Here is a 19,986-nt window from a genome sequence, read left to right on the forward strand (position 1 = left end):
ACAGCAAATCTACATCCATACTCCTCCTAAAAACATAAAAACAGAAAGTTACTGGGATTAGTCATGTTATTCCTGTACTATAATTGGTGAGCTACTGTGGCTGAGGAGCTTACCAGTGACATGCTAGCGAGCTAATATCCTGCTGCTAGTCAGTCAGTTGCACAAATTTTGTCTTTGCAAATAACTACCAGCCAGGATAGAAAACCAGAAGACCTAAGCCACCCAGGGACCAACTACTAAGGGTGTTTTCGTATTAAGTGTGATTACTGGGCTTCAGTACGATTGAAAGCCCCCTAAGAGCTTCTGCTTGACAACATCTCATTTGTGCTTTCAGAGAAACACCTTCCAGCTGGTTTTGGCCTCCACAGACTTGTCCTCCTACGCCATCCTCTTGTACCCCAGAGGTGGCCTGCAGTTCCTGTCCACATCAGTAGATGGTGAGAGCAAGCTCCTTGAGGCTGGCTTCAACGAAGGCCTGGTGAAGGGCTGGTTCCGGACCACACAGGGGACGTACTTCAGAATCACCACAGATGAAGAGACCTCCATTAAGGAACTCACAGAGTATGAATCTAGTGCCACTGGTCTCTGCAAATGCAGAGACATACCAAACACTACAGCAACTACAACTTTTGTTCTGTTGCCCTTGTGACTGGAACTAGTGAAGTTTGAATGTTAATGTCAAATTAGACAGAAAGTGACACTGTGATTTATTAAATGAAAATGTGTCATAGTCTCCAAGAACTTGATAAGATCAGTCTTCAAGTTCCTCTCCAGAAACAGTTTTAATGAGAAACCAGAAATATTTTCAGAGGCTTAAAACCTGTGTGGACTCATGTTTTGCCCACATTCTGTCTTTGCATCCATTGAAAAAGTCTTATGTAATTTCTAAAAATGTGTCCTTTCTTTCTCATATCCAACCAGAAAGACAAACTCTGGACAAAGAGGAGTTTGGGTGTATGAGATCGGTACCTCATGGTTGTTTGCCGGCATCACACCAGGAATGGTCTCTAGCCTTCCTGAGGAGGAGAGTACCACCGAACCTCCTGTCACCATGTTGCCAACACAAACTGAGGACTACCAGTATGTTGACTTCTCAACCTATGAAACTCAGACCACGATGACGACAGAAACAACAACAGAAGAGTTTCCAACTGAGACTCAGACTGAGTACCAAACAGAAGCTCAGACTGTCACACCAGGGTACACCGGACCAGAGACCGAAGAGCCGGAATATGAAGAACCAGGCCAGTACCCTGAATCTGAGACTGTCACACCAACATACTCCAGCCCTGAAAGGGTTCAACCAAGATACCTGGACCAACCTGAGCCAAGATACCCTGAAGAAACTGCAACCAGGTACCCTATCTCAGAGCCTCCGCAACCAAGGTACACTGTTCCTGAACTCACTGAACCAAGATACTCTCCAGTCCAGCCAAGCTACCCTGATTCGGTCCAACCACGATACACCAACCCTGACCCGGTCCAACCTGTGCCACCCTATTCTCAGCCCCAGCACCCCCAGATTGTTGTGGTGGATGAAGACGAGGATCTGAATGTGAATGGTAAATCAATAACGCTCAAAACTTTTGTGTAAACACACATGCTCCTTAAAGTTTTCTTGAACTTGTTCAGTTTTGTTTGAGCTGATTGATATCTTTGATTGTTTTCGCAGTATTTGCGTACAATTTGGAGACGTGTGCCCACAACAGGCACAAATGCTCGGCTTTTGCAGACTGTCGGGATTACAGCAACGGGTACTGCTGCCACTGTAGGCCTGGTTTCTATGGTAACGGGAAAGATTGTGTTGCAGAAGGTGAGGAAAATTTAAGATTTTTAAGTTTACTGTCACGTAGGAGTGTTTCCCAAATGTTTAGGCTTGTAACATCTCATACAACATCTCAACACTGCTGTATGTCAAACCTGATGCTCTGTCAGCAGCTCAGATCCTGAAGGTGAACTATAGAACTTCTGCTTCACTTTTCAAATCTTTGTTCTTTCCAGGCAAACCTCAGAGGATGAATGGAAAGGTGAACGGTCGAGTGTTCGTAGGGAACTCGCCTTCACCCATAGAGCTCAGTAACAACGACTTGCACTCGTACGTGGTGGCCAATGATGGACGAGCCTACGTGGCCATCAGCAACATTCCCAACAGCGTGGGCCCCTCTCTGCAACCACTGTCGTCCCTGGGAGGAGTCATCGGCTGGGCCTTCGCCCTGGAGCAGCCCGGCTACCAGAACGGCTTCAGTCTAATTGGTGAGGAGACGTGTTGTTGTTGCTGTTCAGTACTAAAAAACAGATTTTTAACCATAAGCATTGCTTGCTTGCTCAGTCAGTATAGATGGAATATAAACATACAAGTTAATGTGTTGTTGCCAATTTGCTGTTTACGACAAACTCATTGTAAATGTAAATCTCATGATCCCTGGTGGTGTTTTTCACCCATATCCATGCAGGTGGCGTGTTTTCCCGGCAGGCCGAGGTGATCTTCCAGCCTGGAAATGAGCGTCTGAGCATCAAGCAGGAGTTTAAAGGAATTGATGAACACGACCACCTGGTGGTGAGCACAGAGCTGGACGGACGTCTGCCTGCCATCCCGCTGGGATCCTCGGTCCAGATCAACCCGTACAAAGAGATCTACCAGTATGACAGAAATTGTAAGGACAGCGACCAACTACAACTAAAAAAAGTGGTGCAGTGGGAATCTGCTGCACTGAGGTATTCACTTTTTTTTCTGCTACCCTCCTTCCAGTGATCACTTCCTCCTCCAACCGTGACTACACCATCACCTCCCCTGACGGCACTGTCCAGACCAGAAGCTACCAGTGGCGTCAGACCATCACCTTCCAAAGCTGCCCACACAACGAAGCCACCGGGGTGGCACCTTCCACCCAGCAGCTCAGCGTGGACCAGATCTTCGTGATGTTTGATGCCGACAACCATCTGATCCGCTACGCCATGAGCAACAAGATCGGCTCCGTCCACAGTGAGTTCAGACACCTCCACAGAAATATTACAAAAACAGAGGGAAGGAAGGACAACCTCGAGAGGTTTGGTCAACTCTCTCTGAAGAAAAAAGAATGAGAAATAAAAACCCACATGAAATCAAATCTGTAAAGTTCTGATGCAAGCAGCCTGCAATCTTATTTAGCACAAATGCCAAGAAATGTTGTTTTCAGCCTCTGAGACATGAAGATTTTAACAGTAACGGGAATGTCTTTGAGTTTTGGGGCCTTGGTCACACAGACCAAGACATCTGGACTCTGAGAACCAGATTAATCAACAACTTACTGCTCATTCTTTTTCTCCTGGCAGAAAAAGGCTTCTGTACATTTCTAATCTGTCCTCAAACTTTCTGACAGAAGTGGAAGTTGTACGGTCACAGACAGTGCAAGATGTTAACCAGGACCGACTCCAGCTGCAGGTTGTCAGGTTGTTCCAAAGGAGATGTCCATGTCTCCTGGTCGTCTGTCAGGGACATTCAGAGTGAAGCCATTTGTTGTTACTCAGAGGAATGCTCTGAAACAAGCCTCCTTTAGTGCCTCGGTGGTGTTTGCAGTGGAACATCAAAGAAAGATAAACAGTAATCTGTTGGTAGTGGCTGTATTTCCTCAGCTGTAAGCTGCAGAGGCTGTGAAAGCGTTGGCAGGGGGTAAAGGTCAGCAAAGGAGGTCGTTGAGATACCAACCTCCAGCCCACAGCAGGGAGGAGATGGGGGGAAGGGAAGGGCATCAGGATGATCTTTTTTTTGTTTTTTCTTTTTAATAAAAAGGAAGGTTAAAGCTAAAAGTGCAGGTGGGGGCTGTTGATGGGATGCTCGAAGGGTTTCAGAGTTACACAAGCAAACACGACTCAGCCGGGGTCTGCTGGCAAAAAGTGGAACATCTGGGTCGTGTTTCCTGTGAGGAGGAGACTTCAAACATGGAGCTCCACCACTCAGCTGCATGATGGGAACAAGAAGACTACTAACTAAACTACATGATTTCTTTCTGTCGAGTCATTTCTCTCTTTCTGAATCATGGAGGCATACAACCAGAAGGTGGTAATTCTAGTGTTAATATTAAGGGATCTGACGGTGTTGTTTTTATTTTTCTGACAGGCATTCTTCCAGAGCAGAATCCATGTTTTACTGGCCGACACGGCTGTGACATCAACGCCATGTGCAGACCAGGTGAAGGCCTCCAGTTCACCTGTGAATGTGCTGCTGGTTTCACTGGAGATGGACGCTACTGCCACGGTAACACAATGGCACACCCCAGTGTTTTACACATAAAAGATATGGTGGAATTCATATAGAAAAAAATATACATATGTACTTGAATCATGTCTGTTTTTAAATAACTTTATTAGTCATTGTGTTAAGAAATTTTGTGACAATGTTGCTTGTTGAAAAAGTCGAAAAAATTTAAGTTTATAGATTCATAAACTGCTTTGAGGGGAATAAAAGCTATAAAGCAAAAAAATATAAACGCACATAAACAGAAAAAAAACAGGGAGAGTAGTGGTTGCGTAGTAGTTCTGTGTCAGTTGAAATCCAATCTACACCACCTAGAGGCAATGAGAGTTACTGCTGCAGTTTTTCTTAAACTGATGAATAGCAATTTGACAAAATTTGTAAAGCACTAGTTTATTCCGACTATTAACACTGGTACTGCCACTACTACATCTTTAAGAAGTTGAGTAAGTAGAACTTGAGTTTGTTTTTAGTCTGATTTTCTACTGGTTAATTAAAAGATTAGACAAATTCTGAACAGAGTTGGTCCAAGTTTCTACGTTTACATGATATCTTCACGATTACTTGTTGCCAGCTGTTACAGTAATATCACCTCTATTAATCATTAATCTTGATGTTGGTGTGTTATTGGCAGATATTGACGAATGCAGGGAGAATCCTCGGGTCTGTGGATCCAACGCCGTCTGCACTAATCTGCCTGGCACTTTCCGCTGTGAGTGTCTGAACGGCTTCGTGTTCGCCAGCGATGGAAGGACCTGCATTGGTACGTTTAAATGTCTGTGTGTGTGTGTATTGACAGCTGTGTGTGTGGGTGGGGTGTGTAGTTCCTGTGTGCGACTGAGTGCGTTTGAAGAGTCTCTTGTTGCACATACAGATGTTCTGAAAGCCGCCAAGAGACATAAACAATAAAGGTTTTGTCCGACTGTAAGTGGGACTCGTTCCAGTGGAGACAAAATGTTTCAGACTGATGTCGGCCTTTGTTGAACACAGTCCTGAGTGAGGAAACATGACTAATATGAAAATACAGACCTGGACCAGAACCAGTCTTTGTCCAGCTGATTAGTCTTATTGATGCTGGCTGGGGGAAATGTACAGTGGCTCAGAGGTGCAGAAGACAAAAACACAAGGCAACACATTCATACACATTAATACAAAAATTTAACTGAGCTGATTTCTTCACTGAAATTTTATGTTTGAAGAAAATCCTCATTGCATATTTTCAGCTGCCCTGCTTTATGACAATCAAAGCATTATGGGAAAAATGTTTCTGCTCTGAGTGGAGCTGCAATTGACTGCACACTGCATCTGCACATTATTTCAGTTGCTGGCAGCTTCTTTATTCCTTAAAACTAAAATTTCCTAAAGATATAACTGAATGCTGTGGCACAAAGATGTTTCTTTAGTGTAAAAACTCAGCCTATGTCCACATTAATACGTGGACATGATGATCATGATCACCCACATGCACTGGATGTAGATTGTTCCAACTGCTCTGCAGTTGGTTGCTTAGTTGCAGAAAATACAACAAATGAAATTCAACTGTTAGCTGCTAGCAAAGACACCAAGGTCAGGAACTTTTGTAATTTGTTATCCATGTTGCTTTTACCACTGGCAGTCATGGCTGAAATGGGTCACGTGTTTGGAGCATGACGAATCAGAGAAGGATACGTCGTGACTGATTAGAACTGATCGGGAAGTGAACGTGGTTGTCTGCGTCATCGTATTGCGTCCACGTATACTGCAGAGTTCGTTCCAAAAGTCTCTGGACTAATGTGGATTCCAGGTGTAACTGTAGCAACAGTGACAAGTTTTAAAACTAAAACCTGTTATTGCAGATGTAGCCTCAGTATGCTTCAAACGGTCCATGTCTATAGTCACTTCTACCTGTTGTGAACATCCATACCAATGACCAATCACTGTGTAAAGTGCGTGTGATTGGTGGATTCTCAGGGATTTGGAAAGTTAGAAAACTGTCCAACGGATTAGATTAGATGGTCATATGATCTTGACAAGCACTAAATGCAACTCTCACATATCTACAGACACTGTCATTGGAAATGTGAAGAATCTCTTGGGTTTAGATTTAAACATAATCCCTTGGTTCTTCTTTATCTTTATCTGCTCCAGTTTTCACTGTAGTAGTTATTCTTTCTGTTACAACAGATTAACAAGCTAACCCTTACAACCCCTACAGTAATAAAATGATTATGGTTCCCTGTGACCTCTGTGTGTCTCTGTAACATGTTTTCTGCCTGGTCCTGCAGAGGAGAACCGTCCGGTGGATCACTGTCAGAGAGGAAGTCACGACTGCGACGCTCCTGAGAGAGCTCTATGCAGCTACACCGGAGGCTCAGCCTACGTCTGCTCCTGCCTGCCGGGCTACGAGGGTGACGGCCGGGTGTGTCGGGGTGAGTTCAAAGAGCTTATCAGCTGCTGGCGTCTGCAGACCTTGGGCTGATCCCCAATGTTATGACTTGTATCAGAATCATTCACGCAATCTGTTTTGAAGGTGTGAACTGTCTGTGTTTGAACAAAAGAAATGTTTGAACTGTTTTCCTTGAAGAATGCCTTCAAACTTTTTGTCTGCAACTTGTATGAATGTGAATCAGAGTGAGAAAACATGTGCACTCAGTAAACTGTACCAACATAAAAAACTGTGGAGCTTGCAGATATCAATGCACAGAATCACCTGTGCAGTCTGTACTAAATATGACATCCGCAATCCTTCGAGCAGATAAGGAAAGAAACTTCAATGGGAAAACATGGAAGAAATGTCAGGGGGAGACATGGATGAGGGAAATTCTCTTCCAAGACTGAAGCCTTGTTGATACCTTGTGTCTCGGGGCATCTGTCACTTCACACCTGTCATGAGAATTAATCTCCACATTCAATAATCAATCACTGGCGGTCCTTTGATGAGGCCGGGGACACATTAACGTACATACTGCTAAAAGACCAGACCACCTTCGAATATGGTGTAAGCGATCAGATCTCAATGTGCTCTCAACACGTCTCACCTGTGCTCAGATCACCTGAGCAGCATGTTAATGACAAGTATGGACAGGGAGCTACAGAATCAGTCTAATAAGTGTAATAAACTTAAAAAACATTCACAGCAGTTTTACATGTGAACAGAGTCTGGGAGTTTTTCTCTGAGAGAAACTGGGGAATCAGTTCAGTCAGTTTCTTCAGTGAAATATAAGTCCTCTCTGCGGGCCTCAGGGGACAGGAAATGCTTCCACCTGGACAGGAAATGCAGAACCCTGCCTTACAGCTGTGCAGATCATCTCTTGTATATACAATACATCTCCCTCCTCCTCGTCTCCTTTTTTTCTGCTCCAGCTCTGGAGAGTCTGTAAACTGAATAATAGTTCAGTTCAGTGTTTGGACAGAAAACAGCAGGACGGGAGGATGAAACTCTCTGTACAAAGCTCAGAAGGTATGGCTCCCAGGTTGGGAACCAGCGACATTGACTAATGCAGTGTTTCTTAAACTGCGGTTCCTGACTCAAAGTTTGTGATGAACCTTTTGTTGGTGAAGCTCAACAAGATGCTGATTTGTATGATTATTTTTAATTATCCAAAATAATGAGGAGTAATGTCAGTCTTTCTGTTCCTCCACCTTTGGTCCAGACTGAAATGTTTCAGCTACCATTGGATGGATTGTTATAAAATGTGGTTCAGATGTTCATGCTCCCCTCAGGATGAATTTTAACTTTGATGATCCTCTGACGTTTCCTCTAGTTCCATCATCAGGTCACATTTTGATTTGTCCAACACTTTGATTGATGACCAAAAACCTGCAAAACTAACAACACTCCCATCAGCCCCAGCTGGACTTTCTTTTTAGTGCTAATTAGCAAATGTTAGCATGCTAACATGCTAAGCTAAGCTGGTGAACATTACACCTACTGAACATCAACAAGTTAGTATTGTCATTGTGGTTATGTTAGCATACTGATGTTAACATTTAGCTCAAAGCACCACCGTTAATAAGCACAGAGCTCACAGAGCTGCTGACTGTAAAGTCTAGAAATCCTAAGTATTTAAGTTCCTTTTAAAGGTAAAATGATGTGGGAAATGGTTTGACACAAACAAATCCACAATAACTGAGTGAATTCCATTGACTGATATTGTTGAGACCATGAGATATGGTTGAAAGATCCTGAAGAAGCTAAACCTTTTTTGTCACAATTTCAAAATCACAAAAGATACACATCAGTGTAATTTAACTAAGTGGTTGAGATCTATCTCTTAAAACCTGCATCTTAAAACCCCACCAGAGATGGTTGTTGATGTGGAGGTGATTTTTTTGTGCTGGTCCATCTCTGGTTTTGTATTTGTCATCAACTTTGTTTCTTTGTGTCTGTTCAGACATAGACGAGTGTCAGCAGGATCGATGCCACCGTGACGCCTTCTGCTCCAACACTCAGGGCTCCTACACCTGCCAGTGCCGCCCTGGTTTCAATGGCGACGGATTCCAGTGCAGCCCTTCATCCTCAGGTGAGTAACCAACATCAGACACCTCTATACCTGGCCAGATGATCGGGATAAATGTAGATTGTTAGGGGATGGGTTAAACATGTAAAAGCAGCACTGTGCTCCTTTTTAAAGCGATTTTACAGTTTGTTTTTGGGACGAACCTTTTGTTGGTGGAGTTTCAGTCATGTGGGTGGCAGAGTTACAGACATTTCAGAGACAAATGGAAGCTGCATAAACTCTGCAAAGTGTAAATATTTGTCTTTGTGAATTAGTGCAGCTGAAGGTTGTGCACAGAGACGATGTGATGGAGCAGAGTGGTGAAGGACGTTGGTGAAGTGATCAGAGTGTAAACAGATTTTATGTTAGACTCAACAAACACTTGATGACGCACAGATGAGGGTCATGTTCGAGGGATATGTTCAGAGTTAGAAACCATCACCCAAAATCATGAGAGTTGACAGTGACAGAATAACTAAAGAAAAGTTTTCTTCAACCACACCAAACTTTCTTTCTTTGTGTTTTAATAATGCACATTTTAAGCAAGTTCCCTAATTGACAGTAGTTAACAATGAACAGTTGGCTAAAACTTTAACAATTTATAAAGTACAGTAGTGTTTTCTATAGACAAATAAGGTCTAGAGGTGCAGGATAAATATTGTCTGTGCTGGTCAGGAAACTGTGCAGGTTTTGAAGGATGGTGTCTTTCTTTTGGAGCTGGTGTTTTTCATAACCAAACCCAAAAATAGGAGAGAAGAATGAACAATGGACTAAACTGTGTGATTTCTCTCTGTGAGCCACTAACCGTAACATGCACAGCTAACTAGAGTTAGCCAACACTCCATATTTAATTTACAGCGCACCACACTTAACTGTCCATTATATTTGAGTGTGTAATGTGCGCACCTAGAAAAGAAAAAGTGGAATTAGCTTTAATTTAGCTAATGCTGTTCATATATAGATATATATGAACTCATCACATTATTTTGTAGGTTTACAGGTTTTCGTCCTCCTGTGCTTCTGTCCCTCCTTGCATTATTTCTTTTTTTGTCTTAATCTTCTTTTTTTGTGAAAACATGCAAATTGTCCAGAAGCAAAATTAAAGTCTACTCTTGCTCAGAGTAATTTGACTTGGATATTTGAGTTTATTTTTCTACTTTAACTTTTCTACAGATTTCTTCACCTCTGAGTTTTTTCTCTGCCTGGGTTGTTGTTGTTGTCTGGTGGTGGTTTGGCGTCAACCCAGAGCTGCAGACTCCTTCACTGATTCCAGGTGTCAGGAGCTGAGAGCTGAGAGCTAATTACAGCTTCACTCCTCCACACCAAAGTTTTGTCATATTTTCATCCTTTTTTATGACCTGCCTGGCCTCTGAAAGGCATCATTTAGTGTCCCGTGTCAAAACTTGTCACAGTGTCTTGTACTGTAAGCAGCTCTGTTTCCTTTTGTCTCGACACCCCCGTCTTTGATCTTCGCCCCTCTCTCAGGGGTCGTCTTGCTTTTTTGTGGTTTTTCTTTGGCTGATTGTCGGCAGCAGACACTGTGCTGTGAGGACACTCGGCTGTCTGTCAGACGGGGTTGTTATGGCTGGTTTGCGGTTGGTGTCGCAGATAGATACCCTTGAGGATAAAGAGTGTGAAGAGAGCGGAGGCTCTTCCAGATGTCACCGTGGCCCCTGGTTGCAACCGCAGAGATGAAGAGACTCCTGCTCGTCTTTAATCTGTGGTTCTCTCCACAGCTCACACACATGTTTATCTGCAGCTGCCACGTACGAAAATCTGTCTGTTCATGACTGAGAACATTTAACATAAAGTTAGATAAAATTAGACCTGTCACGAGCTGAGGTACAGAATTGTTTCTGAGGTGTTTTGAGTAGAGGATGATAAAGAATTACAGCTGATCAAAGTCAAGCATGCGTAATTTAGTTTTCAGATTTTTTATATTTCTGGCAATGGAGGGCAGCAACCAGTGATTATTTTAGTATTGATGAATGTTGAGATTATTTTCATGATTAACCGTTTGTTCCGTCAGTTTCTAAATCTCAAGGTGTCTTGTGATGATCTTGTTATGAAATCATGTGATGATTTGTTTGACCAACAGCCCAAAACCCAGAGATTTTCATGTTTACTGTAATAAACAGGGAGGTGCATCAAACCCTCAAGTTTGAGAAACTGGAACCAGCATTCTGTTCCATACTGTTTAGCATTAATCAGTTGTCAGAAATAGTTGTTGATACAGACAGTTGATTAATGGACCAATAGTTCCAGCTCAGTTTGTGGAAAGAGAAGAAACAAGAAATAAAATAGGGAAAATGTGGAAAAAAGGGAAAAGACTTTGCTCCGTGTTTAAAGCATGACACAAACTCAAATGGGAACCAAAAAACTTTATTGGAAAAAACGTTCATGACTGGATATTTCTGAAACAAATGATTTTGTTCCTTTAATCCTCTACTGCACTCTAAAGTCAGAGCTAACGTGCTAAGCTAAGCATTAGCATGTTAAGCTAAGCATTAGCATTAGCATATTAGTGCTAATAACTTTTGTGTTATCTCCTGCTAAAATGCTAAACGTGAAATAGGATTTGACTTAAATTGGAAAAACAGGTTAATTTTAAAAATATCAAAGATCAAGGTTACATTCAAGTTGAGTTTTTTTTATTGATTGTAAAAAGACGTCATGGATGTTGTAGCAGAGATCTTTATTTTCCTGACACCAACATCTGGATTCTGCAGCTGTCTCACTCTGACTGTTATCTTGTGTCCTCAGAGCGGGAGAAGACTCAGTGTGAGCGTCAGAGAGAGAGTGCCCAGGCCTCTGGCTCCGGCTCCGGCTTCTTCTCCTTCTTCCGTCCTAGGCCGGCCGTTGGTCAGTATGTCCCGCAGTGTGATGAACATGGAGCCTACGAGCCCACGCAGTGTCACGCCAGCATCGGACAGTGCTGGTGTGTGGACGCCAACGGCCAGGAGATACCCAACACCCGCACAGGATCAGGCAACACTCCTCTCTGTGAGTCAGCTCAGTCCTCTGACAAACAGGAACTAAAATCTAACTCACATGAGTAGTTAATCTCATTCAGCTCGCCTCCTACACAGGTATAAACCAGGTGGTGACTCCTCCTCCTGTGGGCCCGACCCCGCGGCCTGACGTTCACCCCGTCACTCCGGGAACACACCTGCTGTTTGCTCAGAGCGGGAAAATCGAACACGTTCCTCTGGACGGATATAAAATGAAGAAGGAGGAGGCCAAACCTCTGCTGCACATCCCTGTAAGACTTCAACAGCAGTAAATGAGATCAAATTTCAGTCACCAAACATTACAAACAAACAGGTGACATGCAAAGATACCTGTCAACGACCTCTCAAAGTATAGAGATAATCCAGCAAAGTGATATCTGACACCAGAGGTCAGGAGGTGTCAATAAGTAGTTTTTACAGAAAGTCAAACCTGGGAAACATTAAGATGCATATCATGAAAGAATAATATGAATTTGTTAGCTGCAGAAGGCGCTGAGAGAAACAAGAACCCTGATATTTAAGCTCAAGACATTTTCAGGTTTTATTCTCCGACATAAAATGGGTCAGTAAATCCCCCACTCCTGATGTTTGAAGCTTTTCCGTGTCTTAAAAAAGGCGGTTGCTAACAAGTGTCTAAATGAGACTACAGAGGTTGTCAATTTTGAATTTGAGCAGCTTATTATGATTCGATTAGATTAGATAGATACTTTATTATAGTTATAGTTCAAGTACTACATTTTTATTCCCATGAACATTCAAATTTTGAATAACAAGTGACAGCCTGAGGGTAAATGCTCAGATCTTTGAACATGGTGACAAAAATTATCCTTTCGTGTAACCATAGATGGTTACGTTTGGTCCTGATGTGTGAAGATGTTGAAGAACATAGTGTCACTGTTAGTCATGAATTTATTTAAACCACTTTACAGCGTTTCCTGCTTCCACTGAAACAATCCTCTAACTGTTCGTCAGCAGATTTCAGCATCAGAACTCTTTTCTTCTGTTTTATGAAGTCCATAAATCATCAGTCACACAGCAGCTGAACACAGCTCTCCGTCAGATGGGTCGCGACACTCTGTCACTCCAGACAAAAGACTCTTTGAAAATGTCTCCAGATAAATGAAACCATCTGTCTCCTTCTGTGCTCTCTCTCTCAGGACCGGGTGGTGATCGCTGTGGCCTACGACTGTGTGGAGAAGATGGTTTACTGGACAGATATCACCGGGCCGGCGATCAGCAAGGCCAGTCTGAGCGGAGGAGACATCATCCCAGTAGTCACTAAAGGTACAGCAGACGTTAGAAATGAAGAAATGTTAACCAACAAGGCAAAGTTTGTTTATTTCCTGCAGAGCTGACAACAGAAACAGTGCAATTTATCTGATCATGATGCAATTAGCAGACCCTAATTACCAGTCTAGTAAATGGGAGAAATTTCCATTTGAAATTTGATATATAGAGATGTTTCTGGTTCAAACTAGAAGGATCTTCCTCTTTAATAAAAAGCTCTGTCTCTGTAGGAATCCTATCATCGTGTTGTGAGGAACAATCTGAGTCTGTCAGTGACAGAAACAAGAACTTCACTGGATGGACTTTGATGTAGACAGTTGCACCTTTTGATTACACTGCAGCAGCTGTTGGTGGTGGCTGGGTTCACTGTTCTTGATCAATACTACACTGAGTCCAAATATTTTTGTCCCTATGAATCATTTATACCCGAAAACACAGAAAATCAGACCCAGGTTCAAAAATACCAGAGTTATCCTTTAAGATCAGAGTCCTCTGGAGCCTGAAGCAAACAGTTGTACACTTTGGGTTGATGTTCAGAGGTTGAGGGGTTTTAGTTTAATATTTAACCACCTCAACCTCAGATAGTGATCAAAAACTCGGTTACCATTTTAAGAAAGAGGAACAACACAGGAGATTGGTTGTCTGATGGTGAATTAACTTTTGCTGTGCATGAAAATATGAATCTGACATATACTGTACAGATGCTGCACATTGGACTACCAAGTTATTAATTAGGAGCAGTTGGAGTCTCTGGTCCTTCAGTTGATTACAGTAAAATAATAAAGCTGCTTTCAGAGTTTCACCAAAACTAATTTGATTGTGTGAACTATACCTTCCGTCCTCAGAGCTGCAGAGTCCTGAAGGCATCGCCATCGATCATGTGTCCCGTCTCCTCTTTTGGACTGACTCTATGCGAGACACCATAGAGGTCTCTAAGCTGGACGGCAGCCAGCGCCGAGTCCTGTTTGACACCGACCTGGTCAACCCTCGACCCATAGTCACCAACCCAGCATACGGGTGAGTCAGAGAAAAATGAGTTTGATGAAAGTGATCTACAGATCCTTGGGGTTATCACACAGATAAAGAAATACAATACATTCCCACATTTTAATGAATACATGCATAGGAGATCAGTGTACATACAGAGAGCCTTTCTCACGGAAACATGAAGTTCACTGCACCTGCTTCAGTTATCAGTGTTAACTTGATTATTAGCTAACAGGGCAACATTACATTATAACATTCCTTAGCTATACTGCTTATCCTTTAAGGGTCGCAAGGGGGCTGGAGCCAATCCCAGCTGACATTAGACAAGAGGCAGGGTACACCTGTGGGCAATTTAGAGTCACCAATTAACCTACATGTCTTTGGACCGAGGAAAGAAGCCGGGGGAAAAGCCCAGGACAAACCCTCTTGCTGTGAGGCGACAGTGCTAACCACTGAACCACCGTGCTGCAAATCTCCCTGGAAAGTGATAACTGTGTCTGCAAACTGGGCCACATCTACTTCACTGAACTGCTGCAGCTTGCACACAGCTTTTTAACATTACAAACTATAAAGTGTCACAACTGCATCAGGCTCTTCTTCACCTGATGCTAAAGAGGATGCTGCACTGATCAGTTCACATGTTTCAAAGCAACACGATTTCTCTACGTTGTTAGTTAAATGTCTATTGAACCCAAATAGTGGCGGTAACAATGACAGCAACAGTAGAACTGAAGTGAGTCCTGGTAGTAGTGATTAGTTGTAACTGGTTTTGGTCGTGTTGGTTTCAGGCGGCTGTTCTGGGCAGACTGGAACAGAGACGGACCTAAAATCGAGATGTCCAACATGGACGGCACAGAGCGTACCGTCCTTGTGAAAGACGACCTGGGCCTTCCCAACGGTCTGACCTTTGACCCCGACAACCAGCAGCTGTGTTGGGCCGATGCAGGTGAGAAACACCTGGTGGAAAAAACCTCCCGCAGATCTCAGATTTAAACTTTCTTTTAGAGCCACTCACTCCCTACTGGTTTCTCGATCGGTCTGCAGGAACTCGTAAAGTGGAGTGTATGGATCCTCACCGGCAGTTGAGGAGGCAGATTGTTGATGGGATCCAGTATCCCTTCAGTCTCGTCTCATTTGGAAAGAACCTCTACTACACCGACTGGAGGAGGTACAGACCAACAAACACATAAACTCATCAACATACGCAACAGGTTTTTAGCTGTTTCAGCCTAAGATCAGTCTGGAAGATTTACATGCAGAAAGAAATTGAGCTTCCATAAATTCTTTGCTGGTGCTTCTTTTCTCCCATGAACCTGAGCAGCCTAATAATTTGCAGGTTTTCATCAAATTCATGCACGACAGCAGTCACATTTCCATTAACAGGCTCAAAGACTGAGTGGAGTTTAAATAAACAGTATAACTGAGCTGTAAACGCTGCTATTCTGAGCTCCGTTGTTTGACTTGAACTGTCGTATAAGAGTCTTCAGTGTGTTTAACGGCGGTGTTAATTTGACGTTGCTCAAACTTCACTGTGTGGTCCCTGTTAAATGTTTACATGATTTACTTTTTGTGGGGTTATTTTACAGGGAGGCGGTGGTCGCTGTGGACCGTCTCTCAGAAAAAGAGATGGAGGAGTTTCTGCCACAGAAACGCTCTCGACTGTACGGCATCACCACAACACCCTCACAGTGTCCACAAGGTATGACCGGTTTCAGAGAACAAGAAACAATAAAGGAAAGGAATCAAGGAAGCAAGGAAGGAAATAAACAATAACAACAACAACACATGGGAAGATGTTGGTAGGGTGTTGTATAGTTTAAAGAAATAGTTCAAAATTGAGTTGGGAGTGAGATTGGAAATAAAGTGCAGGACTAGAGTCAAAATATGCGTAGACTAGCTTAGCATTAAAGGATAGGAAGCAGTATTAATGTAACGTGCCCACACCTTAGCTTGTTGTCCGTCATCCTTCGATCGACGTAACTCCAAAAAAACATATTAACTTGCATTTAAAACAGCCTTAAAAAGCACTCTAAAAGTCTTAAATTTGACTTAGTGAACACTGTAAATTGGAATTTCTTTTTGGTGAACTTGCCCTTTAACAGTAAGGCTGTACATGTTCTGTGCATGTTAACACCAGGACTCTCAGCACTGCAGAGTCCTGATCAGATCATCTTAGTGCAGTGGGAGGACAGATGCGTTTTCTCAGTATACTAATTGATTCCAGGCTCATATAGTATGTGGATGGATATAAGCGTGGGAACTCGGCGGTGAAGTGACCTCAGGGAAGCCAGCTGTGGATATGGAGACTCACAGCTGGCTCTGAGCCCTGAACCCGTACAGAGGGCAGTGATGAGAAACTGCTTCACTCTCTGTGTCCACCTGCTGGTTTCTCCGTACGACAACTGAACGAGTTTCGGCCGCCGATGATGAACTGTTCCTCCACTTCCTAAAGCTGCAACTACACTGAACAGTTCTGTTTTACTTGGCAACAGTGTGACCACTGGTCTGACCAGTCAACAGACGTTTAATGTAGATGACAGTGTTGTAGGGAGTTTTCACTTCTGGGCTGGACATTTGAAACTGAACTCTCCTCTTGAGTTTGGTAAAGTCTAGAAGCTGCTGTTAAACCTGGATCCACATAATTGGATAACTAATAATAACTAATAATGATTGATAGAGACAAAAATCTTTGGACTTGGAAAGAACAATGTACCCAGCCACCACCAACTGCTGCAGTGCTGCTGCACTGTACAAAGTGTTTTTCTATGTCAAAGTCCATCCACTAAAGTTCTTGTTTTTATCAATGACAGGTTCAGATTGTTATTCTAAGTGTCTGACAGCATGATGATAGGATTCCTACAGAGACAGAGCTTTTTATTAAAGAGGAAGATCCTTTTTGTTTAAGCAGAAACATCTCTATATATCTCTACCAGAATTTTACCAAGCAGGACACAGGAGCTGCTGGAATACCAGCAGAGCTGCTGGTTTGTTTGTGTTATTCATCTACTTTTCTCTTTGGGACTGTTGGTCAAACCAAACAGAACACCTCAAGACATCATTTTTTTTAAACATCATTATTATTATTTATATCTAATTCTTAATTTAACCTTTATTTAACCTCCCATGTAAAGGTCTATGCTTCATCGGCTCTCTTGTGGAAGTTGGTGGAAAACAACAAAAACTTTTACTGACTGAGCTAGAGCAGCTTTCACACAGATGAATTTAAAGCAGCAGTTTTGTTATTAATGACTTCCCAACATTGTTCCCTTCTCTTCCCTCCCAGCTTATAACTACTGCTCCAACAACGGCGGCTGCTCTCACCTGTGTCTGCCGCGGCTCGGCGGGTTCACCTGCCGCTGCCCGGACGCCGCCGACGGTCGATGTGAGGAGAGGAACCTGTGAGTCCACAGAGCGACGAGAACACTGCCGCTGCTGGGAGAGAAAAAAACTAAACACACTTAAATGAATTTTGGTGTTTTCTACTTTTCTTACTTGAACATTTCTACAATCATTTTAGACTTGAGTTTTATGTGTCTTTGGCCCTTGAAAGCTGTTGAGACCTCACTGTATTTATGATGTCACACTTCAGGTGAGATAATTATCTTACTTCCTGTTACTGTTATAATCTTTTTGTGAAGTATGTGTTTGTAATTTGACTCCTAGTCGAAGAGTTTTATTTCAAAATGAGAAAAAAATAACTAAATCTGACACAAATACAGGGATTTTTTAAAAGACAGCAGGAAACCAAAAAAACTTTTCTGAATAACGATCTTCAGGTTGTGTTTATAGTATTTTTTAAAGTAAAATGTTATTGATTTCTCACAGATTTGGTCTGAAAGATAAGTGCGAGAAACAATCAGAAATAATTCTAGTTATCTAGTGCGGTTTCAGATAAATACAACTTAAATTCATACATTTGTTGTGCACAGTTAAAAGTGAAGAATCTCACCCAGAATTTCTGACCCATTGCGTCTTATTGACAGTTTTGAATTCTTGAATTTCACCTAACAAACACTGCTTGAAGTCAGTGGTTTTGTTTTTCAAGAAGTTGTTTTACGAGAAGTTGGGCAGCCAGAGTACATATCTGAGCAAAGGCTGAATCAGATCTGCTTCTAAATATGCACTGTGATAAAGAACGATCACTGAGTGGCCGGCTGCAGATTTGTCTGAGTAACTTGTGAAAATTTTGAAGTTAGACCTATTGTTTGTTGACACGTCTTCAAACCTCAAGGCGGTCTGTGCAGATCTGAGTGGCTGAGAGATCTGATTGGTTATATGTTGACCATCAAACCTTTATTAATTTTCAACATAGTGGCATGCTACCTTTTATTGTCAGAAGGGTTGTTTGACAGAGAAATCCTGTTTTAAAAAAACTGTAATTACAAATAAAACCACAGGTATTTTCTTCTTGATGAGCTAAATTAACAGTAAAACTTGTTTAATGAAGCTGAATAAAGCTTTTCATCGGTAAATAAAACTTTACCAATCTTAAATTATTCTATATTTTAGCAATCTGATATGATAAAATTAGAGTAGTTTTTTTCCCCTCCCCAAAACTGACATGTAATCTCAGCATTTTGGATGTGAACTCTGCAGCTGAACCACTAATGGCACCACTATGAACCAGTGACAGATCCTGGGTTGGTGTAAGAGTTTAGTAAGGGCTAAAAACCTTTGTATTACTTACAAGATTTATTCTATTGTTTGTGCTAAAACTTACAGTGTATTTTTTATATGAACTTGTAAATAATTACCTGATAAGCAGACGATATTCTCTGATTTTTTTTATTGGTGCTGATGTTGGCCTGAGATCTACCTGATGATGATGATGATGGCAGTTGTGAAGGTGTGTGCAGGATGTGTCTTGATACCAAGTTTGTTAGGTTGTAGCTTCACTGTAGACGTCTCATGTAAACATCACAAGCGTTTACAGATTAAACCATTAATTAATTGAAAATATAATCGTGAGCTCATCATTGGGCTCGGTGGGTTGTAGGTGAAGTGAAGAGCAGGTTAGTGTGAAGTTGGCTTTGGGAAACTCAGCTCAGGTTTTTTTGTTGTTGTTGTTGGAAAACCCATCAGGGAAGATCGGCCCAGCAGGACTGCACAACAGCGACACATCACTGATGTTGATTTTTACACTTTTTTAAAATTACTGGTTCAGAAGTGTCAGACAAAATGTTGAGCCTTTCATGTAAATTCTTCACATTTTTTTTAAACATTCTTTACAGTGAAGAAAGAACGTGTCCTCATGTCCTGCAGAGGCAGTCATTAGTTTCAATAAACACCATGGTTTGTCAGTGTTGTGCAGCCCTGCTGACTGGTTTCATGTGCATCATGTCTGGTCTGTGACATGAAGTACTGTCTGTCTGTACTGACCATCAGCCAAAGAGGGAACATTAACAGCCTGTACAGCCTCAATAAAAACGTTTTTTTAAAAACACCAGTCTGCTGTGTTTCATGGGATCTCCAAGTCAAACTGATGAGAAAACTGGTCTCTTGTTTTGTAATCCCTGTTGATGTTAGAGGACCAACTCGACCAACAAGCTCCTAATGCAGACATGATGATTCTGTATGTTAATTTAGGCTCAGTCAGAGCTCAAGGCGTATTCAGCAGGACATCAGCACCATCTAGTGGACACAGACGGTAACTGTACCACTTTCCCCCATCATTTCTTTAGCTTTTTTTTGTTATTCTTTCTTTCCATCTATTTTCTTTTCCTTTATTCCCCCCGTTACCTTCTTTACTACACTGTTTTCATTTTATTTCCTCCTCTACACTGTTTCAATACGGTGGCCCCGGGGGACAAAACTCAAAATCACTGTTGACGTCGTTACGATTGCTCAAATCGTTACATGTTAACAAGTTTGAGTTTGGACTCTACCACCTCATCGGTGTCGGAGGGGAAACCCTACACATCGACAATCAATGCAAGAGAGAAAACAACTCCCCACTTAACCTGTTGTATTCAGGTATAAATAATATTTAGAG

General features: G+C 42.2%; 1 protein-coding gene across 1 annotated transcript in view; it reads left to right on the forward strand.

The window, feature by feature from the left end:
- The window catches only part of LOC108888733 (nidogen-1), a 29,623-nt gene extending 10,186 nt beyond the window's left edge, over nucleotides 1–19,437 (forward strand). The window contains exons 3-20 of the mRNA XM_018684855.2: nucleotides 335–561; nucleotides 922–1,562; nucleotides 1,673–1,813; nucleotides 2,002–2,253; nucleotides 2,454–2,654; nucleotides 2,750–2,983; nucleotides 4,097–4,234; nucleotides 4,866–4,994; nucleotides 6,496–6,639; nucleotides 8,605–8,733; nucleotides 11,473–11,712; nucleotides 11,799–11,971; nucleotides 12,878–13,004; nucleotides 13,853–14,024; nucleotides 14,783–14,940; nucleotides 15,039–15,162; nucleotides 15,581–15,693; nucleotides 17,278–19,437. Of these exons, the coding sequence (XP_018540371.1) occupies nucleotides 335–561; nucleotides 922–1,562; nucleotides 1,673–1,813; nucleotides 2,002–2,253; nucleotides 2,454–2,654; nucleotides 2,750–2,983; nucleotides 4,097–4,234; nucleotides 4,866–4,994; nucleotides 6,496–6,639; nucleotides 8,605–8,733; nucleotides 11,473–11,712; nucleotides 11,799–11,971; nucleotides 12,878–13,004; nucleotides 13,853–14,024; nucleotides 14,783–14,940; nucleotides 15,039–15,162; nucleotides 15,581–15,693; nucleotides 17,278–17,396 (3,462 nt within the window). The 3' untranslated portion in view covers nucleotides 17,397–19,437. The remainder of the gene's footprint in view (nucleotides 1–334; nucleotides 562–921; nucleotides 1,563–1,672; nucleotides 1,814–2,001; nucleotides 2,254–2,453; nucleotides 2,655–2,749; nucleotides 2,984–4,096; nucleotides 4,235–4,865; nucleotides 4,995–6,495; nucleotides 6,640–8,604; nucleotides 8,734–11,472; nucleotides 11,713–11,798; nucleotides 11,972–12,877; nucleotides 13,005–13,852; nucleotides 14,025–14,782; nucleotides 14,941–15,038; nucleotides 15,163–15,580; nucleotides 15,694–17,277) is intronic.
- The last annotated feature ends 549 nt before the right edge of the window (nucleotides 19,438–19,986 follow it).

The sequence above is a fragment of the Lates calcarifer genome, linkage group LG5 (assembly GCF_001640805.2).
Source record: "Lates calcarifer isolate ASB-BC8 linkage group LG5, TLL_Latcal_v3, whole genome shotgun sequence".
NCBI lineage: Eukaryota > Metazoa > Chordata > Actinopteri > Centropomidae > Lates > Lates calcarifer.